Source organism: Microcebus murinus, chromosome 8 (genome assembly GCF_040939455.1).
Source record: "Microcebus murinus isolate Inina chromosome 8, M.murinus_Inina_mat1.0, whole genome shotgun sequence".
NCBI classification, from domain to species: domain Eukaryota; kingdom Metazoa; phylum Chordata; class Mammalia; order Primates; family Cheirogaleidae; genus Microcebus; species Microcebus murinus.
In genome coordinates this window covers 78,270,767-78,297,071 of record NC_134111.1, presented here as the reverse complement: position 1 = coordinate 78,297,071, position 26,305 = coordinate 78,270,767, and the positions used below count along the sequence as shown (strand labels likewise).

Below are 26,305 nucleotides of genomic sequence, written 5' to 3'. Positions count from 1 at the left end.
CAGAGAGGTAACTTTTACTCCCAAACACTTTGGGGGAAAGGGTGGGCTTAAATGGGGTGCCAGGATGGGACACGGGGGCAATTCAGGGTCAGGGAACCTGGGGAGACAGACTTAAAGACCTGCAGATGGGAAGGGCCTAGAACAGGCGTCCTCAAACTACGGCTTGCGGGCCATATGTGGGTGTTTTCGCCTGTTTGTTTTTTTACTTCAAAATAAGATATGTGCAGTGTGCATAGGAATTTGTTCATAGTTTTTTTTAAACTATAGTCCGGCTCTCCAATGGTCTGAGGGACAGTGAACTGGCCCCCTGTTTAAAAAGTTTGAGGACCCCTGGCCTAGAGAATATCTCAAAAATGTGCCCAGAAAAGAAGGAAAAAGAGAATCTCCTTCTCCCCTGGTTCAGTTGGCTCCTTGTTCATGCTTCTAGGTTATTGTTCTGTGATTAGTGCAAGGTTGCTGGATTTTAGTGAGTTTTTGTAGGTTGGTTTGGGCCCCTAATAACCGATAACATATATATATATATGTATATATATATATATTTTTTTTTTTTTTTTTTCCTATGGGAAAATCCATTTATAGTTCCAAATTGCCAACTTCTAAATAGGCTTCTGGAACATAGTTTATTTCTATGTTGGGGATTGCTTGTAAACATGTTGCCTCCTTTCAAAATGATTTATGCTATGTTTAAAAACTAGAAATTCACTCCTATGTTTTATATTCTAGATCTTCTCCCATATAGCTTCTACATCAACAAGTTCTTATAAAAGCTACATTGAAATATAAAAGGGCTAAAGCCACTAACCAAAAAAAACCCCAAAAAACAAAAAACAAAAAAATCTTTATTTTGTCCTTTTCTTTCTTCAATTTTTCTCTACTTCCTAAAATCTAGCGGAGCAAATCCCAACTCTTCAAGTGGCATTCAATATTTTACCAATATCAAGTTCGATCAAACTTCAGACCTTTCTAAAACCCACCTAACTCATAGACACAGTGTTCTCTCTTCTTTTTCTCTGCCTTGGTACCACTCTTCAGTTCAGTTTTCAGGGAATCAGGGAAAACACTGATCTGTTGATCAAGTCAACCCCTGGCAGGGAACTGTTTATGGAGCTCAAGAGGGCTCCTCAACAAGAAGGGGTTGATTACTGTATGGTAAGAGCCAAACTACAGCAGGCTCTGGATACATCCATTCAATGACTCCTTCTTTACCCCACCCCACCTTTTAAAGCTTTTAAGAACAGAATTTGTGCTTGTCACAAGACAATAATCCATGAGGATATAGACAGAGCAATTCCACCTAACGAAAGAGGACCTTTAGTCCTGTCAAAGAATTCTATTGCTTCTCCTGTGGTGAATTCCTAGGCTGAGGTGAACTAAAATGTCACTTGCCTGTGTAAATAAAAAGTCAAAGGTCTGGTAACTTCTCATGAATAACTCAGTGAAATCATCTGGGCTCCTAGGATAGGTCAAAGCTACTGAACCAATAGACAAAAATAAATTTTCTTTCTCTTTTTAGAAAGCAAACAATGGTAGCAAATATAAGATTGATAATCGATCTATTCTTTCAAGTGATAAACAGGCAAACACATGAATGGAAAATTTTTTTCTTTTTTTGAAAATCTAACAAGATGAAGGAAGTTTATGTTGTCATCTGAATTTGAAGTTGTAGTAGACAATTCCTAAATGTGCCTAGCATCCATTTTCCCTTTCACTGTTAATAGCACCTTGATTTTTCTCTGGGGACTGTCTTCTCACCTATACTTATTTATGGATTTTGGGCAGACTTGACTCACTTTTGGGTTCCAGGGGTGGCCTTGTGACCTACTTCTAGCCAATAAGAGTGCTATATCTTTCTGGCTGTGAAGGTTGGTTCAGAAGTGGACATGTGACCCAGGCTCAGCCAATCAAGCCATTGAACATTGTACTCAATATTAGTTCTAGGATTTTCCCTGGATCTCCTTGGGAACGAGGCTGTCTCTTTCTACAGAGCTGTGTTGGCGCTGCCCATGGCTGTCTTTCCACCATGCGGGGGAGCCCCTTGAGAATGCTGCCTGCAGAGAGAATAGCAAAGCTGAGAAAGAAAGAAAGAGACTCCTAATGGCTGGTTTGAATTAGGTTTCTATTCTTTGCAATATAAGAGCCACTGACTAATCTAGAATTGTTCCTCAATGTCCTTAGTTTCTATCAGATGCCTTTAAGATGTAGTCAAGGAAAACACACATAAATCTCAATTCTGGTTTTGGACCAATGACAGCAGGAGGTCATGCTTTTATCTCTTTGTGTTTAGAAAAAAACCTTCTGATAGTTTCTATACTTGTTTGGCTATTGCACACTCCATCTTAAATCCTTTTCTTAAGATGGTTAGCATGATCTCAGCATCATGTTTTCCCTTTCCTCTGAGTGCAGAATTCACTGGATTTGTCTTTCGTTGTCCAGATCAGCTGCCAAGTACGTTTCTTTAAGTTGGCTCCTACACCATGTTCATAATAGGGTGAACAAATCTTTCAGAATGTTTGCGTTTATTCACCCAACAAGCTCTTTGTTCCAACCGTGATCTACCTGAGCCAATCCCCTTTGCCAGAAAGATGTAGAACCATGTTTTTTTATGGCAGTAGAAACTAGCATATCATGCTGGTTTAAGATGTTTTAACTCCCACTTTTTTCCATATATAAACAAACTTGTTCTCCTTCCCATCCATGTGTCTACAAACCTCTTTCATAGATAAACAGTCTTCTTATTTAGCCAAAGATCTTAAAAAAAAAAAAAAAGAGGAGGGATAGTGATACATGCTATACAGCTCTTGAAAAAGACAATAATAAAGGTGCTAATATATTTTTAAAAAATTTTAGAGCCATCCTATTTCTGAAATTACTTACAGGGTATTCATGCTACTGTTAAATACACAGATAATCTTTATCTGCTAATAAAAAAAAGCAACTCATTGCCAGAGGACTGTGACAGCCTTAACAAGCTTCACAAAAATAAAATACAAGCAGATAACAGGTATTATGTTTTCTTTTGGCAAATATTAACACTTCACAGCTAGAATATTTTGCTTATTTAATTGGGGCTATAAAAACTTCCTTGTCTGTTTCACTTGCAGCCACTGAAATGCTCTCAACTTGTTCTTTACTGCTTTGTAGAGCTGAAATGAGAAAACAGCTACGAAACAGACCAGGTGAAGAGATTCCTAAGGTCTCAGGGCCATATTTACAAACCTTATGATCTGTGTGTAGTTATTTATTTTAAAACAAATGAAGTGAATAAATCAGGAGCTCCTTTGAAAAAGAAAAAAAAATTGAGAGAAGAAAGAACAAAATATGTCCTCTCAGGCAATTTTCGATTATCTCTATAGCTTTCCCATCACCGTCTCCAACTAAGGGCGCACCCTGCCTCCAGCAGGATTCATTGCTCTCTTTGAGTTCATATAGAAGCTAATATTTCTCTATACTATAGAATTTATCACACATACTATTCTTCTATTTTGTTTGGGTTTAGATATCTGTACTCCTGTCTAGATCACAAGTTCCTCCAAGCCAGAAACAATGTCATGTTCTTGTCCCCAGCACCTGGTCTACACTAAAATTGAGCAAATATTTGTTAAAGTTAAGAGGACACAAAGAAAAGAGAAGAGGGAAGGGGAGAGAAGAGGAGAGAAGAGAAGTGAAAGCAAGTGAGAGCCCAGGAGAGCAGTGAGAGAGGTATTGGGGTCCAGGCCACTGGGCAGGTGTCATACTGGTAGAAAACTACAGACAAGTTGGTCTGGGAAGATCTAGACAGTCTGAGGCAGGCCAAAGAAAAATTATTAGTCCCATTGAAAAAAATTTTTTAAATATTCCTAGACCCTGGTAACCTTTCAAGTGATTACTTTCATTATTTTGGCTTTGAACACTTTTGTGGGCATACTTTCATTCTTTCCGGCCTATTTTTAAACTAGCTTAAAATTAGTTGTTAGGTAACTTATCTTCCTAATTTCCTTCTCAACAGTTCAGAAGTTCCCGAGTATAGGATGACTCCAAGAAGCACCTGTCAGTTCCCTCAGTGTGGAGTCCTGGACTTGGGGAGTTCTAAGCTCATGAACATATATATGTCTAATGATGCTGGTCCCTACGATGGTTTTGTTAGGGAGGTTGGACTGCTTTGGTGTTCACCGAAGTGATCAGAGTGAGTGCCCTATTTTTAGAATTGCGGGTCAGAATCCCGGATGACCACCTGCAGAAGCCTGTGGGGGCCTCTCCTGGGCCCATCACTCCCTTCCCTGGAGCTGTCAATCTGATTTTAACAAGCGCCCCGTGGTGATGCTCTAGACCGGCCTACCTAGGAACCGCAATCTCATAAAAGCGGCCTTGTTGGGTCTGGCTGCCTGACAGGAATGAAATGTTAACTTTCTAAACTTGCTTTCCTAGATCTCACCAAAAGTAGCAAGCCAACGGTGTAATTTCTCAGGCCTACACTGAACAAAAGATACTAGTGTTTTTCCTTGGCTTGGCAAGAGGAGAGGAAAGGATGCTGAGATGCTAATCCCTGGTTTGGAGTATCCCAGGCAATCACAGAGAACACTCGTCTTTTATGACAGTGTGTTTCCCAAGCATCCCTTTGGGAAGCCTTAGACCCCAATTGTCTGGGAAACATAAAATCAGTCACTTTTGGCAAAGCTCAACACACCGGAGCATGGGAAACACAAATTATAATAGAGATACTACTTTACTCACTATATGGTCTGGTTACACGTTTACTTGGCATAAAAGTAGAATCATTAAAAAAGGGAGCGCCCAGGGGTATAGTTATCTCTCTCAGGTCTGGTGAGGGTCAGAGGAAACTTTAAGTCTCATGAAGGTTAAGCATCTTCATCCTTTCAGCTTGATGTAAGGAAATCACATAAAATCAGTTCAAAATAACTTAATCTAAATTTACTTGTCTTATTTTGCTCACAGGAATTCATAGTGGTTTTCAGGTGGAACACTTTTCAGAGCGGTGGACATGGTGTTCTGTTTTGGTTACAGTGGAAATAACTTTCTTTTGTTTTATTGCTTGTTTGGTTTATTGAGGGAGCCGAGCCTTACCTAACAAGATGCTCAAGTCTCTTGTCAGAGGCAGTAAATCGATCTTGATCAACTTTGAAACGAAGTGGAATTGTTATCTAATCTGTTATTCTGTGGAAATCTTTCTCCTCTGCTGCTGAGAGTCTAAGAGACAAGTTTTCCCATCACTGTAAGTGTCATTCTCTTTAATCCTAACATCTGTAATAAAACCAATACATAGCTCTTTGTTCTGATCCGTAGTCTCAGGGTGCCTTTCTCCACAGAGGCTGAAGCCACTTGGTTTGAGACTGCCAGACCTCACTGTGCACTTCTGATTAATGTTTTTAAACTTCATTATACCAGGAGGAATGTCCTGGGCTGAGGAGTTTCAGTTGCTCTACCTAACAGTGGTGGGTCCTGAGATTGATTTTCAAGCCCCACTTATGACACGCCCCAGCACAGGTGTGAAAACTCAAGGGAATCAGCTCAGTCCCCAGACTCTACCCTCCCCATCCTGACTCTGTGAGCGTACACATGAGTGTGAAACTCAGAAGAGGAAACTTTCCTTTCATACATTTGCCTTTCACAGGATCTGCTGTCTTTAGTGGGCACCAGGGGTATGAGAGTCCCTTACCTGGTTCTCAGAACAGCACTAAAAACTGTCATAGAAGGCAGTCATCACCGTCACGGAGGGTGAGGGAGAACGGAATTACAGCAAGGACACGACTGTATCACCACGTTCAGCTCTGCTCCAGTAATGGCGTCAGTGCCGAGAGCTAACGGTTATGGAGCACCAGCTCTGTGTCTGCACTGTTCTAGGAACCAGATGCCAACATTTAATCTGATCTAAGCACCCTCCTTGGGGGCATTTTTGTGGATGCTCTAGAGTTAAGTGTGTTTTGCAGGCACAGACTTGTCTTCTTGAAAAAAACAAGAGTATTTTTATGCTACCGGAAAATACCCACAGAGTATCTCTTCAGTGGTTACATTATTCTTTTCTGTTCTCTGAACGTTGAAGGATTTGGCAAAAAGAATCCTTTAATACAAAAACTGCCCTTATCTCAAAACAAAGCCATCCTAGTATGCTGGTAAGATCAGGAAAATGTGAAGTGCTCAGATGCAGTAAACCAACAATTGATATCTCTGACAATAACTCTTCTGAAAATTTATGTCTAATAACCATTTTCCAAAGGAGGGATGGCTTTATGTTGCAAAGTCTGTTGATGCTGTCCCAGATGTCTGAGATAAGGATCAAGGCTCAGTGGATGGTGACAAAGACTCTTTGTCCCTTTTAAAGTAGCTAATTTCTGTTCCCCCCCAACCAGTCAGTATACAACAGGAAGTCTGAGAGCAATTAGAAACAACTACTGTGCATTAGCGTGGTTTGATTTATATAAACAATTTCTGTGGGAGAAGATGGCTGTGGTTTGAATAGTGTTCAGATCTATGGAACCTAAGAAACCTAAACATAATCTGATATGTATAGAACATTCCTGACCGTGTTCTTTTGCTCTAAACTATCTTAATAAAGAGGAACTCAGTGATTGGAACCAGGCATGGGCTTACCCAGAGAAGGTCATAATCAGACGGCCTTGCTCTTCCTTCATCGTCCTCGTATAAAGGGAAGCCTTCCCTCCGGGCCTGATAATACTCCTTCCGCAACTTCTGGATGCGGTCGGTGCTCCCAGCTGAGGGACGGATGCTGCAGGATATGACCAAACATACACAGTCACGCAGGGCGCATAATCCCTGAAGTCACTTTTAGATCTTCTTATTAAAGGGCCTGACACCCAAATTTGGAAGATGCAATAATGTAATTCAAATATGCTAGGAAAATGGTGAAATCAGTAATAAAAATGAACAAAAAATGGTCCTTACATACCTACCTTTAGCCCCCAGGGTCAAAACGTCTGACTTGGGATTAATGAATGCCTTTTGAATGAGAAGGCAAGAGAAAGTCCTGACCTATTAGAGCAATTAAAGGACTCATCACTTTCTCCTTACAATCATACATGCAGAGTTTTGTTAAATTTTAATGCGGGTATCTCATTTTCTCACGTAAGTTCTGCCTGTTTGGGACAAAGTTCCAATTGTTTGGTCCCAAGTTTGGATGTGAGACAGGGTTGGCACGTGCCAGTGTTATTTCAGTGAGACTCATGAATTTTGGGAGTAGGGGGCTGGGGATACTTGTCAACAGATGAGTGCAGCCAGGGCACAGGTAAAGAAAAGGAGGTGAAAGCCATGCCAAAGAGTCACAAAGGGGTGAGGGAAGCTGGGTGACAGCAGAATGTGCTTGTCCCAGGCTCTCTCCTCTCTTCTTTAGCCACTGCTTCCTTTGGGAATTGCAGCTTCTCCAGCGACTCATCCACCCAACCTCAAACTCCTTAGCTAGTAGCTCCCTTTTAGCTTGGATTGGTTTGTTGAGAGCATTGCAACAGCACCAATATCATGCAATACAATGCAGGGCCAGGAAGCAAGAGGAGAATGATAGGCAGGTCTGAATAGTCTTCAACTTCCCTGGCTCACTGAGGCATAACTGAATGCCCCACTGTGCCAGACCTTATGTTAAGATCTAGGTATGTAAAAATGAATATTCCCTGTGCAGGGGTGGGGAACCTGCAGCCTTGGGGCCACTTGTGGCCTTCTAGATTCTTGGGTGCAGCCTTTTGACTGAATCCAAATTTTAATAAAGGGATTTGTTCTGTGAAGTTTGGATTTGGCCCAGGGGCTGCACTGGGGGATCTGGAAGGCCACATTGTGGGCTTGGGGGTGCAGGTTCCCCACCCCTAGAAGAGATCACAAAGATGACAACCCTCTGTTAGGTGCCTACGACAGAGATTGGCTTCGGGGTCATGGGAACACAGAGTGCTGGAGCTTTGGCAGGGTCAGAGCAGGGCCATAGAGGATCACAGAAGGCCCCCAGGGGAGCCTTGAAGGATGCATAGGAGTTCAACAGCTGCACAGGTGAGATGAGGGTATTCCAGCTAGAGGGAAGGGCAGGATAAAGCACAACACTGAGAAAGCATCTTGCTTTGGGGACATGCAAGTCTGTCAGTTTGGGCAAGTAGAAGCCCTCAACTTCTTTTGTCCTGCCTCACACACATACCAGGTGAATATGTCCTGTTTCCTCTCCCATGGAAAACTCAATTAGAATAAAGTGCATGCTGATGACTTTAGGGATATTTTGAATTCACTCTAATAACTGACAAAAGTATATCACTTGCAAATTTTGGTACTTTAACTCAGTTGGTAGCAGCTTATTAATCATACCAACACTCATGTTTCATGGACATGTGAGAATCACTGAGATACCTGACAAAATGAAATATCTAAAAGCAATAGAAAGAGGTCATCTATTTTGTTAAAATATTTAAAAATTATGCTAGAAAATTATAAAAAGAAAATGGTGAGTGAACAACTTTTGGAGGAAAAACATTCTTCTCAAACTAGATGGCATGTTAACGGAATGTGGGGCCACGTGCCTGCTCCAGTGGCAGTTGGCACAGGGTTCTGGGCTTCCAGAGTATTCTACAGACCTTCAGCAGCTGACGCCTGCCATTCAGAAAAGACAAATCCATAGTGTCCACATACTTCTATTGTTCTTCAATATGTATTTCAAAACTCTCAAAATAATTCTTATTCTTTGTGACATTTAATTAATTTTTTAGTTCAGTAGATTTAGGCAGTATAAATGGAGTTTTGTTACATGGATATATTGTATAGTGGCAAAGACTGGGCTTTCAGTATACCCATCACCTGAACAGTGTACATCATACCCAACAGGTAATTTTTCTTTCCTTTTCCTGTCATCCCTTTTTTGAGTCTCCAATGTCTATATATACTCTCATACACTCTGATGATATATTTCTTAAAAATAAAAGTTTTCTTTGAGCACTTCAAAAAAATAAAGAAAAAGCTAAAAGGCTTGATAAGCTTTTCTGAACCACGGGCTGGCAAGAAAAGCAGCACAGTCTATTTTGAAACAGCTTCCCTCACTCTGGAGTAATATGAGATGACCACGGTGTCTGTATCCCATGCACGGGCTTCTGCCGATTACAGAAATTCATGAGCTGCGTTCAAACTTGCCAGATGAGTTCAATCAACATGGTGCAAACATCGCATACATAATCTATTAGTTTACCCCAAAGAAACTGAAGCATTGAATTCAAGTAGAATGAAGTCATCAGTTATAAAGAAAAAAAACCAGATAAGGCACAGTTTTTTTGTTTTTAAATAACAATTTTCCTCCATTTGCAGTGGAAAAAAAATCATACTCAGACTGTAAACTATTCTTCCATATGTCTATAAATACATAAATTTAAAAATATGGGTTTGATCAGATTGCTGTTCTCAAGTAAGGGAATGGGGCAAGAATATAAAATCAGCTGTTCAGGATTCAGAAAATCCCCTATGGCTTACAGGAACAAGACTCTTTATCCAGAAAAGAAATCTGGCCCCAGAGAAAAAACAGGAAAAAAAGTTGAAAAAGTCATGGACCATTGAAGGGCAAAACATGCTGTATCTTCTCTCCTGTGTGAATATTTTTGAAAAATATGGAACACCATGCAAACCTTTCGTGATAACCTGGGACTACATCTCAATATCATCTCTTCTTTTTTCCTCACCAAAGTTCACTCTACCTTTAACTGTATCAGATTTTTTTCCAAGTAGGTGTTAAATATACTAAATTTAGGAATATCAAATTCTGATTTCTGATTTTTAGCCCTTCTCAGCAGATAATACACATAAGTTTACCTCCAAATTAATAAAAATTATATATACTACTATTATAATGAAAGAAATTGATTTCATTTTATGTTGAAGGGTAAAAATATAGCAGTCTGAAGAGGGACTTACAGAAACCTTTGTAATAATAGCAATCATCACAATAGTAGTAATTTATAGAACATTTATCTAGTACATATATCGATACAGACTTTTCCTTAGTCCACTTTGTGCTCAGAAGATATTACTAATCAATTGCAGCATTCTTTCCCAATGATCCCAGACATAGCCTCAGAATTGTCAACCTAGAACTTCAGCCACTACAAATCTACAGGAGCTGGCACTTGGGTTGAGCTTATTTACAAGTCCTGTGTAACAGGTGCTGTAAAAATCTTAAAACCTCAAAAGAATATTGAAGGATAGGTTTTATTATTCTGTCCAATAAAGATGAAGAAGATGAGGCTCATAGCATATAGATGATTAACAAGGTTTGCTGACTTCAAAGACTACTCTTTCCACCATAGCTTCTCTTCCTCCAAACTGCTTCTCTTCCTCCATCTTATTTATATCTTAGTGATCAGTTCCTCTAGCAATATACTGACCCAGAATGGAAGTTAAGGCTAGCCTACAGGACTTACTTTTTAAGGATTCCCTTTCTACTCTATTTACATGCCATCTGTTCTATTTTCCTGGCTTTATGGAACTTAGCAGTACAGATTCCAAGGAGTCTTTGGCCCGACAGCATCAGAAGTGACATCAGATTATGATGTAACTCAAATACTATTGCAATCATATCCAACACCCCATCTCCACGCTGCTAGTTAGAAAATCAGACTTTCTGTATTATTTGTTCACTGGATGAAGCAAAAACTGACCATTCTTACAAAAAATTTCTATTACAGCTATATCCATATGTAGGTAATCAATGCCAGTCCTACACTTTCGAAGTGTTAAAGTGTTATGTTAAATTAATTGAAGCAGTACAAAACAGATTTATATTGTAATGACTTTTTATAAATTATACTACCTATGCTTTAAAAGGCAGATGTAGAGTTAAACAGGTCCTTCTTATAACACTGTAGAGCTGGACAGCGCTTAAAGTTGTAATGGATTTCAGAAACCGTGTCATTTTCTTCTTAGCCACCTATGGTAATAAATTCTCATATGTAATGAACATCACACTAAGGCATTATCTGCCCCTTTGGAACCTAGCCTTATTCTTCCATTCTTCATAGTTTATAACTGCCTCAATTGTAGGACTTTATGAGTGCTCTTCAGTGTGTGCCTTAGTCACCTCCCATTCCTGCTGCAGGCTGAAGAAAACTAACATTCATTGACCTCTTAGGGTATCCTAAAGACAATATTTGTGTTTTACATACTTCGTCTCCTTTAGTCCTCAATGAAATCTGTGAGGATGATGTTTTTATTGACATTTTACAGGTGAGAACACTGAGGCTCAGAGACGTTAAGTGACACAACTGGTGAATGGTGGGCCACGGTCCGCGTGACTCCAAACCAGGGTTGTTTCTACCATATCATGTTGCTTTGCAAGAAAGGCATTAAAATGCAGCAGGCATTTTGTAGCTGCAGTTCACAGGCATTTCAAGGCAGAGGGAATTTAGCAGAGCACATTTACAGCCATACCTTTTGATATTCTTTTATTTGCACAGATCTTTGCAATAAAAATAGAAATAGAAGTAACCAAAGTAATAGAAATACACGCAATGAAGTCTGTATTCATTAAAGAATGGTGTTGGAGCAACTGCAGATGGAGATTTCTGGCAATTAATATTACATCTCTAACAGGCTTGTGTGGGGAGCTGTTATAAAACTGAATGGGGTGCAAAAGAGAATCCACATATGACAAAGATCCCATATGAGAGACAAAGAACCTCTGGATGAGGACCAGGACAGGGAGGCCGCCAGTGCTGCCGCTGGGAAAGTTCACCACTAACTGAATGAGAGGGAGCTGGTCACCATCACCAAACCCGGCCTACGTTTGGGGTTGTGGATTATTTGCTGATTATTTGGTATGTTGCATAAGTGGGCGTGTATGTAAATACGTACACCTCCACCAGGGCTCAATTGTATACAGTTAATTCCAAACAGCTGTTTCTATTTTTGTGCTGTTAGAGAGCCTCTTGCTCTTCCTTCTGAATGAGAGGTGTTTGCCTTCGGTGAGCAGTGGACATTGATAAGTACCAGCCTCGTGCCAAATCTGGTGTCCAGATTTGATGATGCAGTTAAGAAACAGCCTTTAGAGAATGGAACCTTAACAGGAATATTACTGTCTGGATGCGATAATCCTTATGAACCCACTGAATAAAACTCTTTAAATTAGGTGTATGCGTGTCAACATAATCAGTAGGATAGAGTGTTTTTGAGTTTAGTGTTTGATAGATTCTTTAATTTTTTTATGAAGGTACTCCAAAATGTTATTTTTGAAGTTTTCTTTAAATTTTTTAATTGTATAAATATGGTGTTAATCTTTCTATACTTACAAAAAGATGGAATTTCAAAGGTTTTCTCAAAAAGGGTGTAGAGATATGGAATGAAGAGAAACACTGCAGCCTTTAAGAATTCCAAGATCCTATTCTTTTCCTGTCTTCCTCCAGCCCCTAGGGGAGGGTTGTTGTTTGTTTTTGTCTTTTTGCATGTAAGGAGCTAAAAATCATCCTAGTTTTAAACTTAAAATTTGGCAATAGTATATAGTTCTATCTTAGAAAATAAGGCAGATTTTTTTTTCAAAGTAGAAACAGAGCTTTTCAAACACCCGAGCTTCTGTGACATTTGTACTCTCAACAACATAGTAAAATATAACTGGCTATATGCACTCTTATTTTGCTAATTTTTCTTTAAATCCCAAAAAAGTTTCCGGAAAGAATATTCAATTGAAGACAGATAGTCATGGACACAATTGTCACTTATTTTCTGTTGGTGATAAAGATTTCTGTCAAAGAAAAATCCTGAGAGACTCATACATGCACTTAGGATCACTAATTTATGAGTATTTAAGATTTACAGCATTATAGCCCCAATAGCACTTACACAAATACCCTATAGATTTAATATTCCATAATGAAAATACATTTATATAGTGTGCCCATATATATATTTAAGAGACTTAATGATAAATAGTTGCTTTTAAGGGGGCTTAATTCATAGAATTTGTCAAATGATATTTTAGTCCTGAACAGCTCTGAAAATTATCCAGTGTAAATATTCATTTAAAATTAGATTATGTAAATTCCCTAACTTTCCCCTGCCCCCAATTTCTTATAAAGAATATCTATTCTATTCTTTTCAAAGGTGATTCACAAATAAGATTTTTCACTGTGTAGTCCAGTGAAACTTTAGGACTCATAGCTGACTACCCATGGACAACATGTTGGGGATACTTCTAATTTCTTCCCAAATTCACCACCATAATTTATGATGGTGGTCCCTATTTTCAGTTGTTTTTGCCAAAAAGTTTCCCTAATAACAAGAATATGCCTTTGCTCATATGCATATTTAATTTCCACCAGATTTAAGTTATCTCGTTAATTACAACAATTACTCTAATTTAAGAGGCCTTTGCTTACTATGACTGCCTATAAGTCCCTACATTAGGAATAATGAATTTAGAGAAAGGATGAATAACAGACTAAACAAACTTTTTGCATCTACAATCTCCTTTTATTTCTAGGGCTACTTCTGTAGATTCTCTCTGACATTAGTCCTCTTCTTAGTTGGTGAGGAAATAATGCTTAGGCATCTTAAGAGAGTATTTAATGTCACATAACAAACTAGTGGCAGAATCTGAGAGAAGAATTATGCTCTATGCTAATATATAACTTTGAAAAGTGTGCCTCTGTATAAATTTCCAAGGCTTCAACAAAATTACTCCTTATGTCAGGATCCTGGGGGGAAGTTGTGAAACTGGTCCAGAGAGGCTGACATGTAAGTTAGGGTCATAAGGAAGAAGCAAAACTGTAAAGCACAAGGATCTATCAGCTCAGTCTCTAATCCGGAACAGTGGTCCTTCCCCCAGCTCTCCTGATGCTGCCTGTGGCATTTTGACCTAGATGTGACAATCTGACAATGTGACTTGGCTTACCTGGGCTCCTGACTTTGCCATGGCAACCTGAGTCTGACCTTTTGTCTTTTTCAACGTGCTTCCTGCTTGCAGCATCTGCTTCCTTTGAGATCCTTGTCTTGGTATTTCCATCCCTAGCGTGGTGAACTGACCCTCTGCCTCCCATAGCTTGAATATTTGTCTTGGAAATCTTAACCCTGGACTGGACCTTGACCCCAATGAATCAAGCCATAGCGGTGCAGCATAAAGAAATAAAGGCTCCCTTCCCTGGGCACTTTTGAAATGGTAAGCATTTCCACGCACACCATGAACCACTGAAAGTAATCTCATTGATTCGCGCAGGGTGGCTTTCTCCCAGGTGATTGACTGTTGTGACTGAGAATTGCCACCAGATTAGCGTCATCTCCTCTTCTGATAGAAATCACTGCTCTGCTTTTGCTCTTCATCACTGGAGACAATGCGAGCCTGCTCTTTAATCAGAACATTCTGCTTCTCTAGTTCCATTTCTAGCAAAGGTAGAAATCCCTTAGAAGTGACACTGACAGTGTGACTCGCAATTTGACAATACACAAGTTATGATTCGCAGCTTCAATTCACCAGATAATTGCATTATTCTAATACTGCACCTCTGATAATGACCTCTTGGCTATGTTCAAGTTTTAGAAGCCAGTTTTTCCATTAGTCATAAAATACCCATTTGAGTTATTCATACTTTGAATAGTATCTAATAAAGTTCCTCAAACACAGTGCAATATTTTTTAGCCTTAAATAATTTACACAAACACTGGACACTTCAGTTAGGTATAAGTGTGTGATACATATTGTCTCAAGGCATTTTGCGAATTTTATGAACAAGATAAAGTATGTGGGTGTCACAGAAGGCATTTATCAAGTGTTTCATATGGTAATTTTTGTTTCTTAAAAAAGAAAGATTTTAAAATATAGTTGAAAAGTTCACACTGGATGGCAGCAAAATTATCCCTTCATTTTCAGTCTACGCCTTTGTAAAACAAGCATTCATAGATGCAAAGAAAAATAGATATGGGCCAATTTGCAACTGTGCATCCACTGTGTCTTCTGTTAAAGATGATAAATAAACCATGCCCTGTGTTGTAATTCATGTAGACACAGCTGTTCGTACACGGTTGAAATATAGTGACATTGCATCACACTGCATTTAATTGATACACCAAATATTTGAACTTAGACAAAACCAGGGGCTTAGGGGCAGAATAGCAATGTAAGTAGTGATAGAGTTTCCATTGGCCATTCCGTTTAATGAACATATGCCCCTGGACATGAGCTGAGTGTGTTTCTCTCAGTCAGTGTCAATTCCTAAGCACCTTTCATAATGTAAGTTTTATGTTTTGCAGAACATGATTTCAGTATTTAAAGATATATATTCCTTGTACAACATGGCCTTGTATATGCGAGCCAACTTCTTCAGCTGGTGCTCAACCAAGGAAATAGCCATCTAAGGCAGTGCTAAAAGAAACATCAGTGGGTGGGTTTAGTGGGAGATTATAGGTAGAGTCCCACATAGCATTCTCCGAAAGTGTTTCTCAAGGTTAATTTTGACTAGATAAAATTTTGTCTCATGATGACTTTAGAAACTAGCCTGTTTAAGACATGACTCCACTTGGAATACTACAGGTTTTCGTAAAGGATTTTAAAGTCCAAACTAAAATTAGCAAAATATTGATCCAAAAGGTAAATGGAGGAAACCTACAAAACTTGTATTATTTTGACTATCACATTTTTGAATGGAAACCATCTATGGATGGTTTAAGGAGAAATAAAATGTTATTGTTTATATGGTTCTTGAGCAAGTTAATGATAATATGCATACATACACGCACACACACACACACCCTTCTCAAGGAAATTCTCACCAACAACTGGAGGAACTGCAAAGATAAAATTATTATCTTCTAGGCTTAAATCAAACACAGCTTGAGTTTTAAGAATACATATCTGACATTTACATGTGGATTAAACTTTCAGGGTCAATTCTGGGAAAAATAAGCCTTTGTGGGCTACAGGCCATGAAACCTTGGGAATTTCCTTGGCCTCCATGAAATTCCCTCTTCCTCAGAGGAAACAACATCGAAGGTCTCTCTTCTCCCAAGGGATCACAGGATACCATCAAAAGCCACTTATTACCAACAGCTGGACACCTAACCTTTCCGTTTAGATAATAAGGAAATAAGCTCTAATTGACTATATAATTTTAAAGGAAGATAAGGAGATTCTAAATGATTTATTGCATGGATTTTTTTTAATTTAGAGAATTATATCCGTCAGGAGAGGACAGTCAGGATAGTGCATAGTAAAAAGTGAAAAATATAACAAAATGTCAGTAGATTAAAATAGTAATTTCTCCCTCACACGACAAGGCTTTTTCTCCTCTCCCAATGGAGGAGACTGGGAAGATAACAAAAGTGCAAAGAAAAAAAAATGCTTTTTTAAAAAAGCAGAACAAGTTTTTCAACTGAAAGAAGCTAAAGATTGTGATTTAAAAAGCTCTAGATGTTAAAAGACAAAGCATTCTAAACACATGACATACAAACTAGTCCTTACCTTTGCATCCCTTTGCAAAACACACACACACACACACACACACACACACACACACACACACACACACACATCTAATAAATTGTCCAAACACCCAGAAGGGATGCCTGGGTCACATAGGTATGTGACTGTGGGGCAGACCTCAATGATCACATGGTGTTAAATCATACTCTATAATAAACACAGAATTCTATATGCAGTATTCTGATATGAATAGAATTAAAGCAATTAGGTCCAATAGGTCTAATAATTTATTAATAATGTTTGGATATCACCTACAGTCTTTTTATTTATTTTACAACCACGTGCATGAATACTGAGCTATTCTGAGATTTTAAATAAGGTTATAACAACTACCCAATCCAAACGGATTCTCAAATCCAAAGAGCTGCATAAAAAGTTACCATCTACTTCGGTCCCAAAGGGTGTTAAATCTAAGAACATCCCGCAGCTCCCATTTGCCTGAACGTAAAGTGAGCTCTGGCCACCCTCTAACCCCATGCTGACCTCTGACAGCAGGGATTTACGGCATGGAAGGAAGCTTATATTATCATCTCCCATGGATTGCTGCAGTTCTTTTTTAAAGAGATGTTCAGATTCTTAACAAATCCTAGCTAAGGGAATGCCAACTTTCTCTTCAGAATAGAAGAGAAACAATAAACTAGTATCAGATCGTCAACTGCTTTCACACAAGCTCTCCAATAACCCTCTGAAAGGTTTCTGATGTGTACATTTATTTATACTTTACTTATTCTTAAATATTGCTGTGTCCCAGGCCTGGGGGGTGTGAAGGTGATTAAGACCCAGACCTGATCCTCAGGGATTTCACGGTCTAGTGGGGAAGGGGGTGGAGATATAAATAAATAATGACAGTTCAATGTGGCAATTATCATGAGGAAGTATGAAGTATAATGAAGTCCTGTGGTAGCTCAGAGGAGAGGGTAATTAACTTGCTTGGGGAGGTCAGGAAAGGGCTCACAGAAGAAAGGAGAAAAGGATAAGGAGGGGGTGTTTGGGCATGTCAGGTGGAGGGAACATCCCAGGGAAAGGGCACCTAGGATAGGCAGGAGCGTGGGGAGAGTGTGGGGAAACTCTGAGCATGCTGCCGGTGGGACTTGAACAGCATCCGGCGATGATGTGGGCTCGCTGGGGGATTTCAAATAGGCCAGCACTGTCATCAGAGTTATGCTTTATATTCACATAACCTCTGGGAGAACCTTATTCTCTCTAACCCCACACTGTAACCTGTGGAAGGAACCAGTTGACCTTTACAGGCTTTGCCCGCACCTATATGTTTGATGACTTCTTGTGTGGGCACACAGTTCAAGCTAAGTGGTTGACTAAATCGTTGGCAAAAGTCGCCTTCTATTTCCATTTCCCTACTTGTTGGATACTGTGCCTGAGGGCCACTGCACGTGAAGGCAATGGGACATGGGAGACTTTCTTTCAGGTTGAAAACTGAACGTTTTCTATAATCAGAACCCTTGCTTAGCTAGTAATAATAACTGGTGATGAAGCGTGACGCATCATTAATATAGTGATAAATTTCCCATTAGGAACAGGGCCCTGGCTGCCAAATCTGAGGGCAACAAGTTAAAACAAAACAAAACAAATGAAACCAACCCATTATGGGTTGACAAAGACTTTTATTTTCACTGGCACTTTAAGAGAAAGCAGCCCCACAGTCTTAATTAATAAATAGCCATCACCCCATTCAGGGGAGGTAAGGGTGATGCCTGAGTATCTGCCATGGAGCAATCTGTAGCTGTCTTCTTGATCTGAGAAGTGAATGAGTCTTCGAATATCAAAGGAGGAAAATTAGGCACTCTGCCGCTGAAGACTAACTCTATAAATAACCCACAGTGAAAATGAATAAAAAAACATGCCTTCCTCCAGCTTCCAGTAGCCTTTCCACAGTGTGACAGTTTCAATAAACATGATGTCAATTATGCCTTTTATCCATCATGGTGAAGTCATGTGTGGGGAATAATTGAGTATCCTTTTTTTGGGGGGGTGGGGTACTTCATATAACAATGCTTTTCTGTTTTATTTACATCATCCTGAGGCAAAGCAGCTGTCTGATCCATAATCTATACATTACATTCACACTATTCTTTCTTATTTTTCTCCCTAGTTCCAACAGCTTTATTAGCAACAATATTTTAGTCAGCTCTCAATTATCTGTAGGAAAAGGAGGTTTGGAAGAGCATGAAAAAAATAAACACTACAGATGATTTTGAAAAATCTCATTTAAACCAACAACTTTGGTTTCTTTCCCAGCAAGTATTTTCCCAGAGCTGTAAATAATGCCCCAATTAATTGACTTAAGTTTCACATTCTTTGCCTTGCCCAGCCCCTTGTTTGGGAAAGGTACTAATGAGGAGACGAAAGGCCAAAAGGCAGGCAGGACTGAGAGACCAGAGGGACTACAAAGGCTCCAATGAGGAAAACAGAATTCGGACAGTGGAGGTTAACGACCCAGGAAACATTTCCCTAAAGGATTTTACTGTGTTACTAGAGAAATATAACTTTTTAGATTAAAAAGTACCAGGTATTAGTTTTCTAAGTGGATGAACTGAAAGCACAAAGTTATGCAGAGCCAGTTACAGAATTAATAAGTACTCACATATCCAACGAAAAGGAGCTTTTGGGTGACTGTCTTTTGTCTCCTGAATTCTGCTATTTGCTATGAATTTTATTATTATCCATTCCACTGGCAACTACTTTTTTTCTCCCTATTTGCAGATATATGACGTATAATCATTCAGATGTCAGTAGTTCATTATTTGTTAAACAAACAAACAAACAAACTTGTTCTTAGGAAGTGAAGGTGGAGAAAATGTGTAATGGCATTGCATCATTGTGTGCATTCCACACTCAGATGAAAGAAGGTAACATGTTTTATTCCAGATAGCTCCTGTTCTACAACAAAATCATCTCTTATCCAAGAGTAAACAAGCCCATTGTTCCCTAGCTAGAAGCATTTTTCCCCCCTTCAAATTCTACAGAAAATGTAAGCTACAAGGCTTAAACTGAATCACTGTTATTCTTTATATATTATTTACCTTAGCTTTAAAAAAAACCTGAATATTTACTCTATATCTAAGACAGCTTCTAAATCTATAACCTGCCAAAAAAAAAAAAAAAAAAAAAAAAGAATAATTTCTTCTTCTTCAAAGACGCTTTTTAATACTGTGTCCAAACTATCTAGGGAATTGGAGGGAAAAAAAGGAGAGTGGGGAGGGGGGAGGGACCGAAGAAAAAGAGCTAATGGTCAAAATGCATCCTTATAATAAAATGAGCTGCTTAATGGATGCTCACTACAGGAATAACATTAATTCAGTATTAGGACTTTCAGTAGAAAAATATGAATGTAATTTATCTTTTTAACTGTCAGCTGCATTTCTAAAGCTCTGAAGTCTGTAGCTTCCAGGGGCCTTTTGTCTTTCTGCCATGGCAGGAATATCTTGGACAGCTGTAAGAGCTTTCTAAGCTATCTTTCTCAAAATCCATTAGCTAATTCAAGGAACCTAATTAGAGCTGCCATTTTGATGGAGCATACTGAATACTCAGTACAAACTAGTAACACCATCAATGTTTATTAGAAATCACAAAACCCAAAGTGCTCCATTCCCTATGAATATTAATGGGAATACAGCAAACAAAATATTTATTAAGACATATGCTTAATCCCATCAAGGTTTACAGACAGATATTGAAAAGGAGAGAGAGAGGCGCACACTTGAATTTGAAGGCATGTGCCGGTGGACACACAATGAACCAAGATTTACACTTAAGCAGCATATAATCATTACGTGTACGCCCCTCCCACTTGTCTCCCTGGGTTTTGCACCCTGGAATTCAGCAGCTCACAGCTGGGAAGACAGATGTAAGGCCAGAGAAGTCTGAAGAAGGGGGTGGAGGGAGTCTTTTTTTAAAAAAAATAAAATAAAACAGCTGCTGAATGCCACAAATTCTAGTCAGTGGAGAAATAAGTCTTGCTTCTCTATAAAATCAGTGGCATTATGATGTCACTACTTTCTACCTTCACTTAAATTAGGATGTTACCAAATTAATGCAACTAGCCGTTATCCCCTGTACCCACCCTGGGAGAGTTTCTGCCAGGCCTGGCCCTGAATCTGGGGTGCCCCATCAGGCCCCCACTGCCCTTGTCTGCACAGGTATCAATACACACATTCCAGGGGAGCCACCAAAGTCACTGGTCTTCACTCTCTGCTCTCAGGAGGAATCCAAGGCCCTTTGCCCGGTGTTAGTTCCTAGGAGCCCTTATCCCTCTGCAAGTCTTCCTGTTTCTCTTTTTCTTCCCCTTTTACCAAACTTTTAAAAACAATCCTCTACTGTCTCCTATTGTCATCTCTCTTTTGGGCTGATGACAATCTGGTATGCACATCTCCACTGCTAAAATCACCCAACACACCCTCACTAACCTCCGCAGGACTGGATGTGGGAGAGCAACCCGCCCGGCAGGTCTCTCTTCTCTGTTGCCTTCCTATCTACTTCTTCAATCGCCTTCTGTGTTTCTTCCACTGTCCCTTTCACTGTTCCCTTCGCTAAGATTCTCTAATAGCTTCTCGTCTACATTTTCACTCTGGGAGATACTATTTACTACTATTGCTTTGATTACCATATTCCTTCTCACATTCACCCATTTACTCCTCCATCCACTCAACAAATGATCCCTGGGCACCTCACAGGGGGCCAGTCCTCGACAGAGCCTGCCTGCTCGAGGACACACATCTCTACTGGCGACGTCTCGCAAGAGCTCTGAGAATCACACTCAACCCTTGTTCCGCATTTGTACCTGAAATGAACCAAAAGCTTACACTCAGCTTGTCCAGAAACAACCTTCTCACATTTCCATTCCTGTCTTCTTTCCTTCCTATTTCCCTGACTTTTTAATTGCTTCTCCAAGCTCGTCAAAGGTTGAGACAGTGACGATCCTTTGGAGCACAGGTTCTGCAGCCAGACTGCTGGAGTCCAAGCCCTAGTTCTGCCACTTCCTGCCTCCCAACCTTGGGGCAGTCACATGACCTCCCCATCTGTGAAATGAGGGCAATGACAGTAAAATCTCCTAGGGTTGTTTTGAGGAGTGAGTTATTATGTAAAACAGAAGTGTGCCTCACATAAAAAGGACTCAATAAATAAGCTACTGCTGTGTTGTCAACATTACATTATTTCATATTGTTGTTCACTTTTTTTCTCCAGTGCATTCTACATTCCATCAGTTGTGACCATGCGCCTCTAGCACTGTGCCTTCCCTGCATTCCTCCTCCCGGGAGCCCGGTTCGTATACTCCTTGCTTGCACTATGACAGCAGCAAGGCGCCTCGACCATCTGACCATCTGCTCCTGCCTCCTTCCCTCTGATCCCTTCCCGCGTCAGCCTTCCCCGTGAGCGCTCTGCTCACAGGACTCCCTGCCACAGTAGCCCCTTTGCTCTCTTCCCACTCGCAGTCTAGTCTCCAGGGAAACTTCTATTGTTCCTGCAACTTCTCCTCAGTTTCCCCCACACCCCACACCATGCCTTTGTCTGCATTGCCTTTTCCACCTGTAATTCCTTCCTCTCATTTAAAAAACAATATAATTACAATCATATCAATTGTTTAAAAATGTCCACTGCCTTGTCATTATGTTTAGATCAATTGTCAAACCACTGCCCATGGTCAACATGGCCCTCTCTTCACTGAACTGGCCTGTGTCCCTCTCCTCCTCCTCCTCCTTGCTCACTCCTCTCCTGTGCTCACTCAGCTGCTTTCTCACTTTTCCCCGTCCCTTGAACAGCCCAAGCTTGTCACAGTCCCAGGACTCTAACTGCTGCCTCCAGGTTCTCAAGGCTTGTTCCTTCTCCCTGGTCAGAGGACCCTTCAAAGAGCAAACCTTCCAAGACACTCCCTCCCCAGCAAGCCTGTGTTTCCTCTGTGGCTCTGGTCACTGAATGTATCTTCTTTATCTATCTACTGGTTCCCTGATCTTTGTCTCCTACCTCCACAAGGATAGGAGGTGTTGAGAGCAGGGACCTGCTAGGTCGTGCTCACAGCTGTGTTTCCAGTGTCAGGGGCTGGCACATTAACCAAAGGCATGATTTTCCACCCATGAAATCCTTCAAGAGCTTTATATTCACTCAGCAAATGTTTATTGAGCACCACTAGGTCCTAGGCACATAGGGGCAGTACAAGACATGACAGGTCCTTAACCACGTGGGCCCCATGTTCTAGCGGGGTGGGGGAGTGGACAACACACAAACCAATGGAGAAAAATCTCACACATTGGTAAGTGCCACCAGGAACTAAAAATACCATATGATGGTAAGAGTGTTCCTGGGTGGCTACTTTAGATTTAGAAGTCAAGAAAGGCCTCTCTCTTTTTATTTATTTATTTTTATTTTTAAGACCTCTCTCTTTTAATGTAAGGTATGAATGACAAGAAGGAACCATTCAGAAGCATCTCCATAAAGAGCATTTGAGAAAGAGAAAATGGCTATCTCCAAAGGCCTAAAGAGGGAATGACGATCACAAATAATAGGAACAGGAAGAAAGTACATGTGGCTAGAGCCTAATGCACATGGGATGAAGTGGTGAGAGACAGGCAAGTCTGAGATCCTATGGGCCTTACAGGACCTGGGAATACCTTTGAATCTGACTCTGAGTGAGATGAGTAGACATTAGGAGATTCGAAATTCTAAACCAGAAAGTGACATGACCTAATTTAAATGTTCAGACCACAACTCTGGCTTTCCTGTGGAAGACAGGATAGAGGTTGTTGTAGAAGTGCAGGTGAGAGGTGACGGTGGACTGGCCTAGGTGGTGGTCATGAGGGTGCAAAGAAACAGATAAATTCAGACATGTGTTGTCCCAAGCTCAAGCTATTCCAGGAATCCTTCCTGGCAGAAAGAAGTCTTTCTTGCCTTGGAATCCCCATGGCACTTTGTACGAATATCATGGCCCTTACCTTCCTCTTTGTGGCATTGATCATTTATATGTTTTATGTATTTTGAATCTTTGTCTAATACCTATTAGTGGCTGGGGGAGTTTAATTATTTCTATATCTTCTGTAGAATTTGGCACAGTACCCTCACCTAGGATGTGTTCAACAAACAAGTTTTTGTGGAAGTTGAAAATAAGAAAGACATTTAAGAAAGTGTGCAGAGAAAGAGGAGTAGAAAGGAAAAGAAGGAAAAGATGGTGCTATGTAAGGATGAGGGAGGGACGTGCATGGGCTGGGGGTTAACTATGGGAGCGGGTATAGTGCCACGACCACTCAAGTATACCTTTAGCTGTTGTTTGTAGAATGATTTCCTTTTCCTATTTTTCTTTCCCAGGCACATAAGCTGAATACCAAAAAATACATCCCTAATGGCTTTGTGTGAGCTACTCTGCCATTTCCACGTATTGCAGATAGTATACTGTTTAAAAAATTTTTCTACAAATTTTTGAAGTTCTCTCCATTGCAACATGTGCTAATGGCCTGCTGTTTTCAGCCAGCAATTGCTGCAACATCTCGGTGCCATCAGCTCCCATAAGAATTGTCTAGTCAAGCAGTAATGTGCTTGGCTTATTAATGCTCATGGAATATATGTGTGCTGAAACAGTGTTATAGGAAACCTTTTCCATGCTATTTCATACTAAATATAGCATGCACACTTTTAGATGAAACTGTCCGGAAACCATGAGAACATCCAAGCTCACAGGCTTTAAAGAAGGTAGGCTAGCATCATTTGCTGACCTTTAGCTTTAAATTAAATTTAGCTTTTCATCCTCATTAGAATCTAACTGCCAAATAGCACTCTACTCTGATTAGTAAAGTTTTCTAATAAGCATATCACTTTCTAGCACTCTGCCGAGGTGGCTGAAATCTTGAGCAGGGCTAAAGGGAGAACTGCCAAATGGAAATGTAACACTGCATATCCAGTAAAATCAAAAGCATTCTCCTTATTGTTAAGTCAAGTCCAGCTCTGGGTAAAAGAGAATGAACTATGATGTTAGGAATAAGATATGCTTGCTGCCTATGAAGTCCATACAGTAGAAGACAAAGAAAACCATGAAAACCCACTCAGCCTTTTGCTGTGGGTTAATTTCGAATCCAGCAACCCACATTTTAAAATGATCTCAACATTTTCAGGTGGTTGGGCCTGGTAAAGGGACGTATGGATAGGGAGGAAGGGCATAAGACAGGTTTTCAGGGTAATTGGGAAGCCCCTGGTACCCACCCATTGTCTCCAGGCTGATGCCAGAAATTCAACCTTTAGTTAAAGGTTTTGATCTCCGTTAAAATAAAGATTGTGCTGGATGTCTATTTCCATGAGACAGCATTCATCTGCATGTCAGTTAATGCTATGTGGACAAGTGGTAATACCAGGAGGGAGAGCTGCAGAAGTGAGGATCTTGACATCCTGGTGGGGGTTGGGCGAGGTGGAATGGGGCTTCCCAAATTAAACCTCTCCTTGCTCTATGTCAACAGGTCCGGTCCCCAGTTGGGGTGTTAATGGTACTGAAGACCAATCACCCATTGCCAAAAGAAATTCACTGAGTGCCAACTGCATTAGGGTGTTGGCCTTTGTGCAAGGCTCGAGAAACAAATTATGCAACTTTCCTCAAAGAAACCAAGAAGCCTTCTTCCTTCTCCATGTACATGATTTCTCTTTCTGTCTATTTTATGAACACTCTCACCTTCTTGCAAATGCAATCATAGTTTAACTAGGGTAGAATTCAGGGTGATGAGCTATATATGCTTCCCATACTGAGGGCTCTGTACTGAAATCTTAGGGACTATTAAAAAAAAATCAAATTCCTTCTTTTTGACATCAATGGACACAAGAGTAAGAAAGAGAGTCTAAATCGTGTGCTTAAATTTTTTTCTTTTCTTTCTTTCTTTCTTTCTTTTTTTAACAGAGCAAGGGATCGACAACAAGGAAAGACATCTGTTTACCTCTAGAATGGTTTTCAGTTGTAGCCATTTTATTGCTTTTGTTAAAACCAATGCCTCCAGTTTCTTCATAGGAGACATTTAGACATATTCCACAACTGCACACTTCAGGGCGACTGAACATTAAAGGAGGATTTGCACAGTTGAGGTATGACTCAAATTTTGTGGGAGACAGCAGCTAGAATGGCAAAGGGAGAGAACCTATAAAAAATTCAGGAGGAATACTTCCATACACATCCTCTACTCTGTACCAAAGAGAATATTCACAGAGTTGCTGTAGAAATATATAAGCCAGATTCAAAGTCAGTATGATTATCTGCTCATAAAATATTTTAGATAACTAATTACAAGATAACCTGAAGCATGTTCCTTGTTATAGAAAGGAGGACATGCAGTTCAAGTACAAAAGTAAACATGTGCAGAGTTCAGGACTAAGTTCCACATGGGGGCTTCATGCTAAGGCTTGAGTCACTACAATTTGAACAACATAAAGCCAGACGTATAGTTACTGAATCTTGTTTGAAGTACATCGTCACATAAAAACAACTTGAAATCCACCCCCAAATATAAAGAAATGTGAATACACCTTCACCAAAACCAAGCAACAGATATTTTCATTATACCACCAGAATACCCCAGGTGAAAAGTTAGTATTTTTGAGGAAAAAAATGATAATGCTGTAACCACACACACATATACACACACGAAGCAAAGACTATTGGTAGGTGAAATTACTGTTAATAAGTTTGACAAATGATTTTTATGTCTTGCAGGGAAATAGAGATGGTTCATGTGGTAACCAAAACTTGATTTGCAAAATCTTTTGCATACTGTAAAGTCTTATAAGAGGATAATGCAAAATTCATTCATGCTGGAGAAAAAAAAAGAAAAAAAAAAAGGAAGAGAAAAAATTAAGGACCACAGATATATCCAGCACAGGAATAATTATGCCATGCATATAAAA

At 39.9% G+C, this 26,305-nt stretch overlaps 1 protein-coding gene across 1 annotated transcript in view; it reads right to left on the bottom strand.

Moving 5' to 3' along the window:
* Positions 1-26,305, bottom strand: part of PARD3B (par-3 family cell polarity regulator beta) — a 970,516-nt gene that overhangs the window by 93,909 nt on the left and 850,302 nt on the right. The window contains exon 21 of the mRNA XM_076005852.1: positions 6,586-6,721. Coding sequence (XP_075861967.1) covers positions 6,586-6,721 — 136 coding nt within the window. The remainder of the gene's footprint in view (positions 1-6,585; positions 6,722-26,305) is intronic.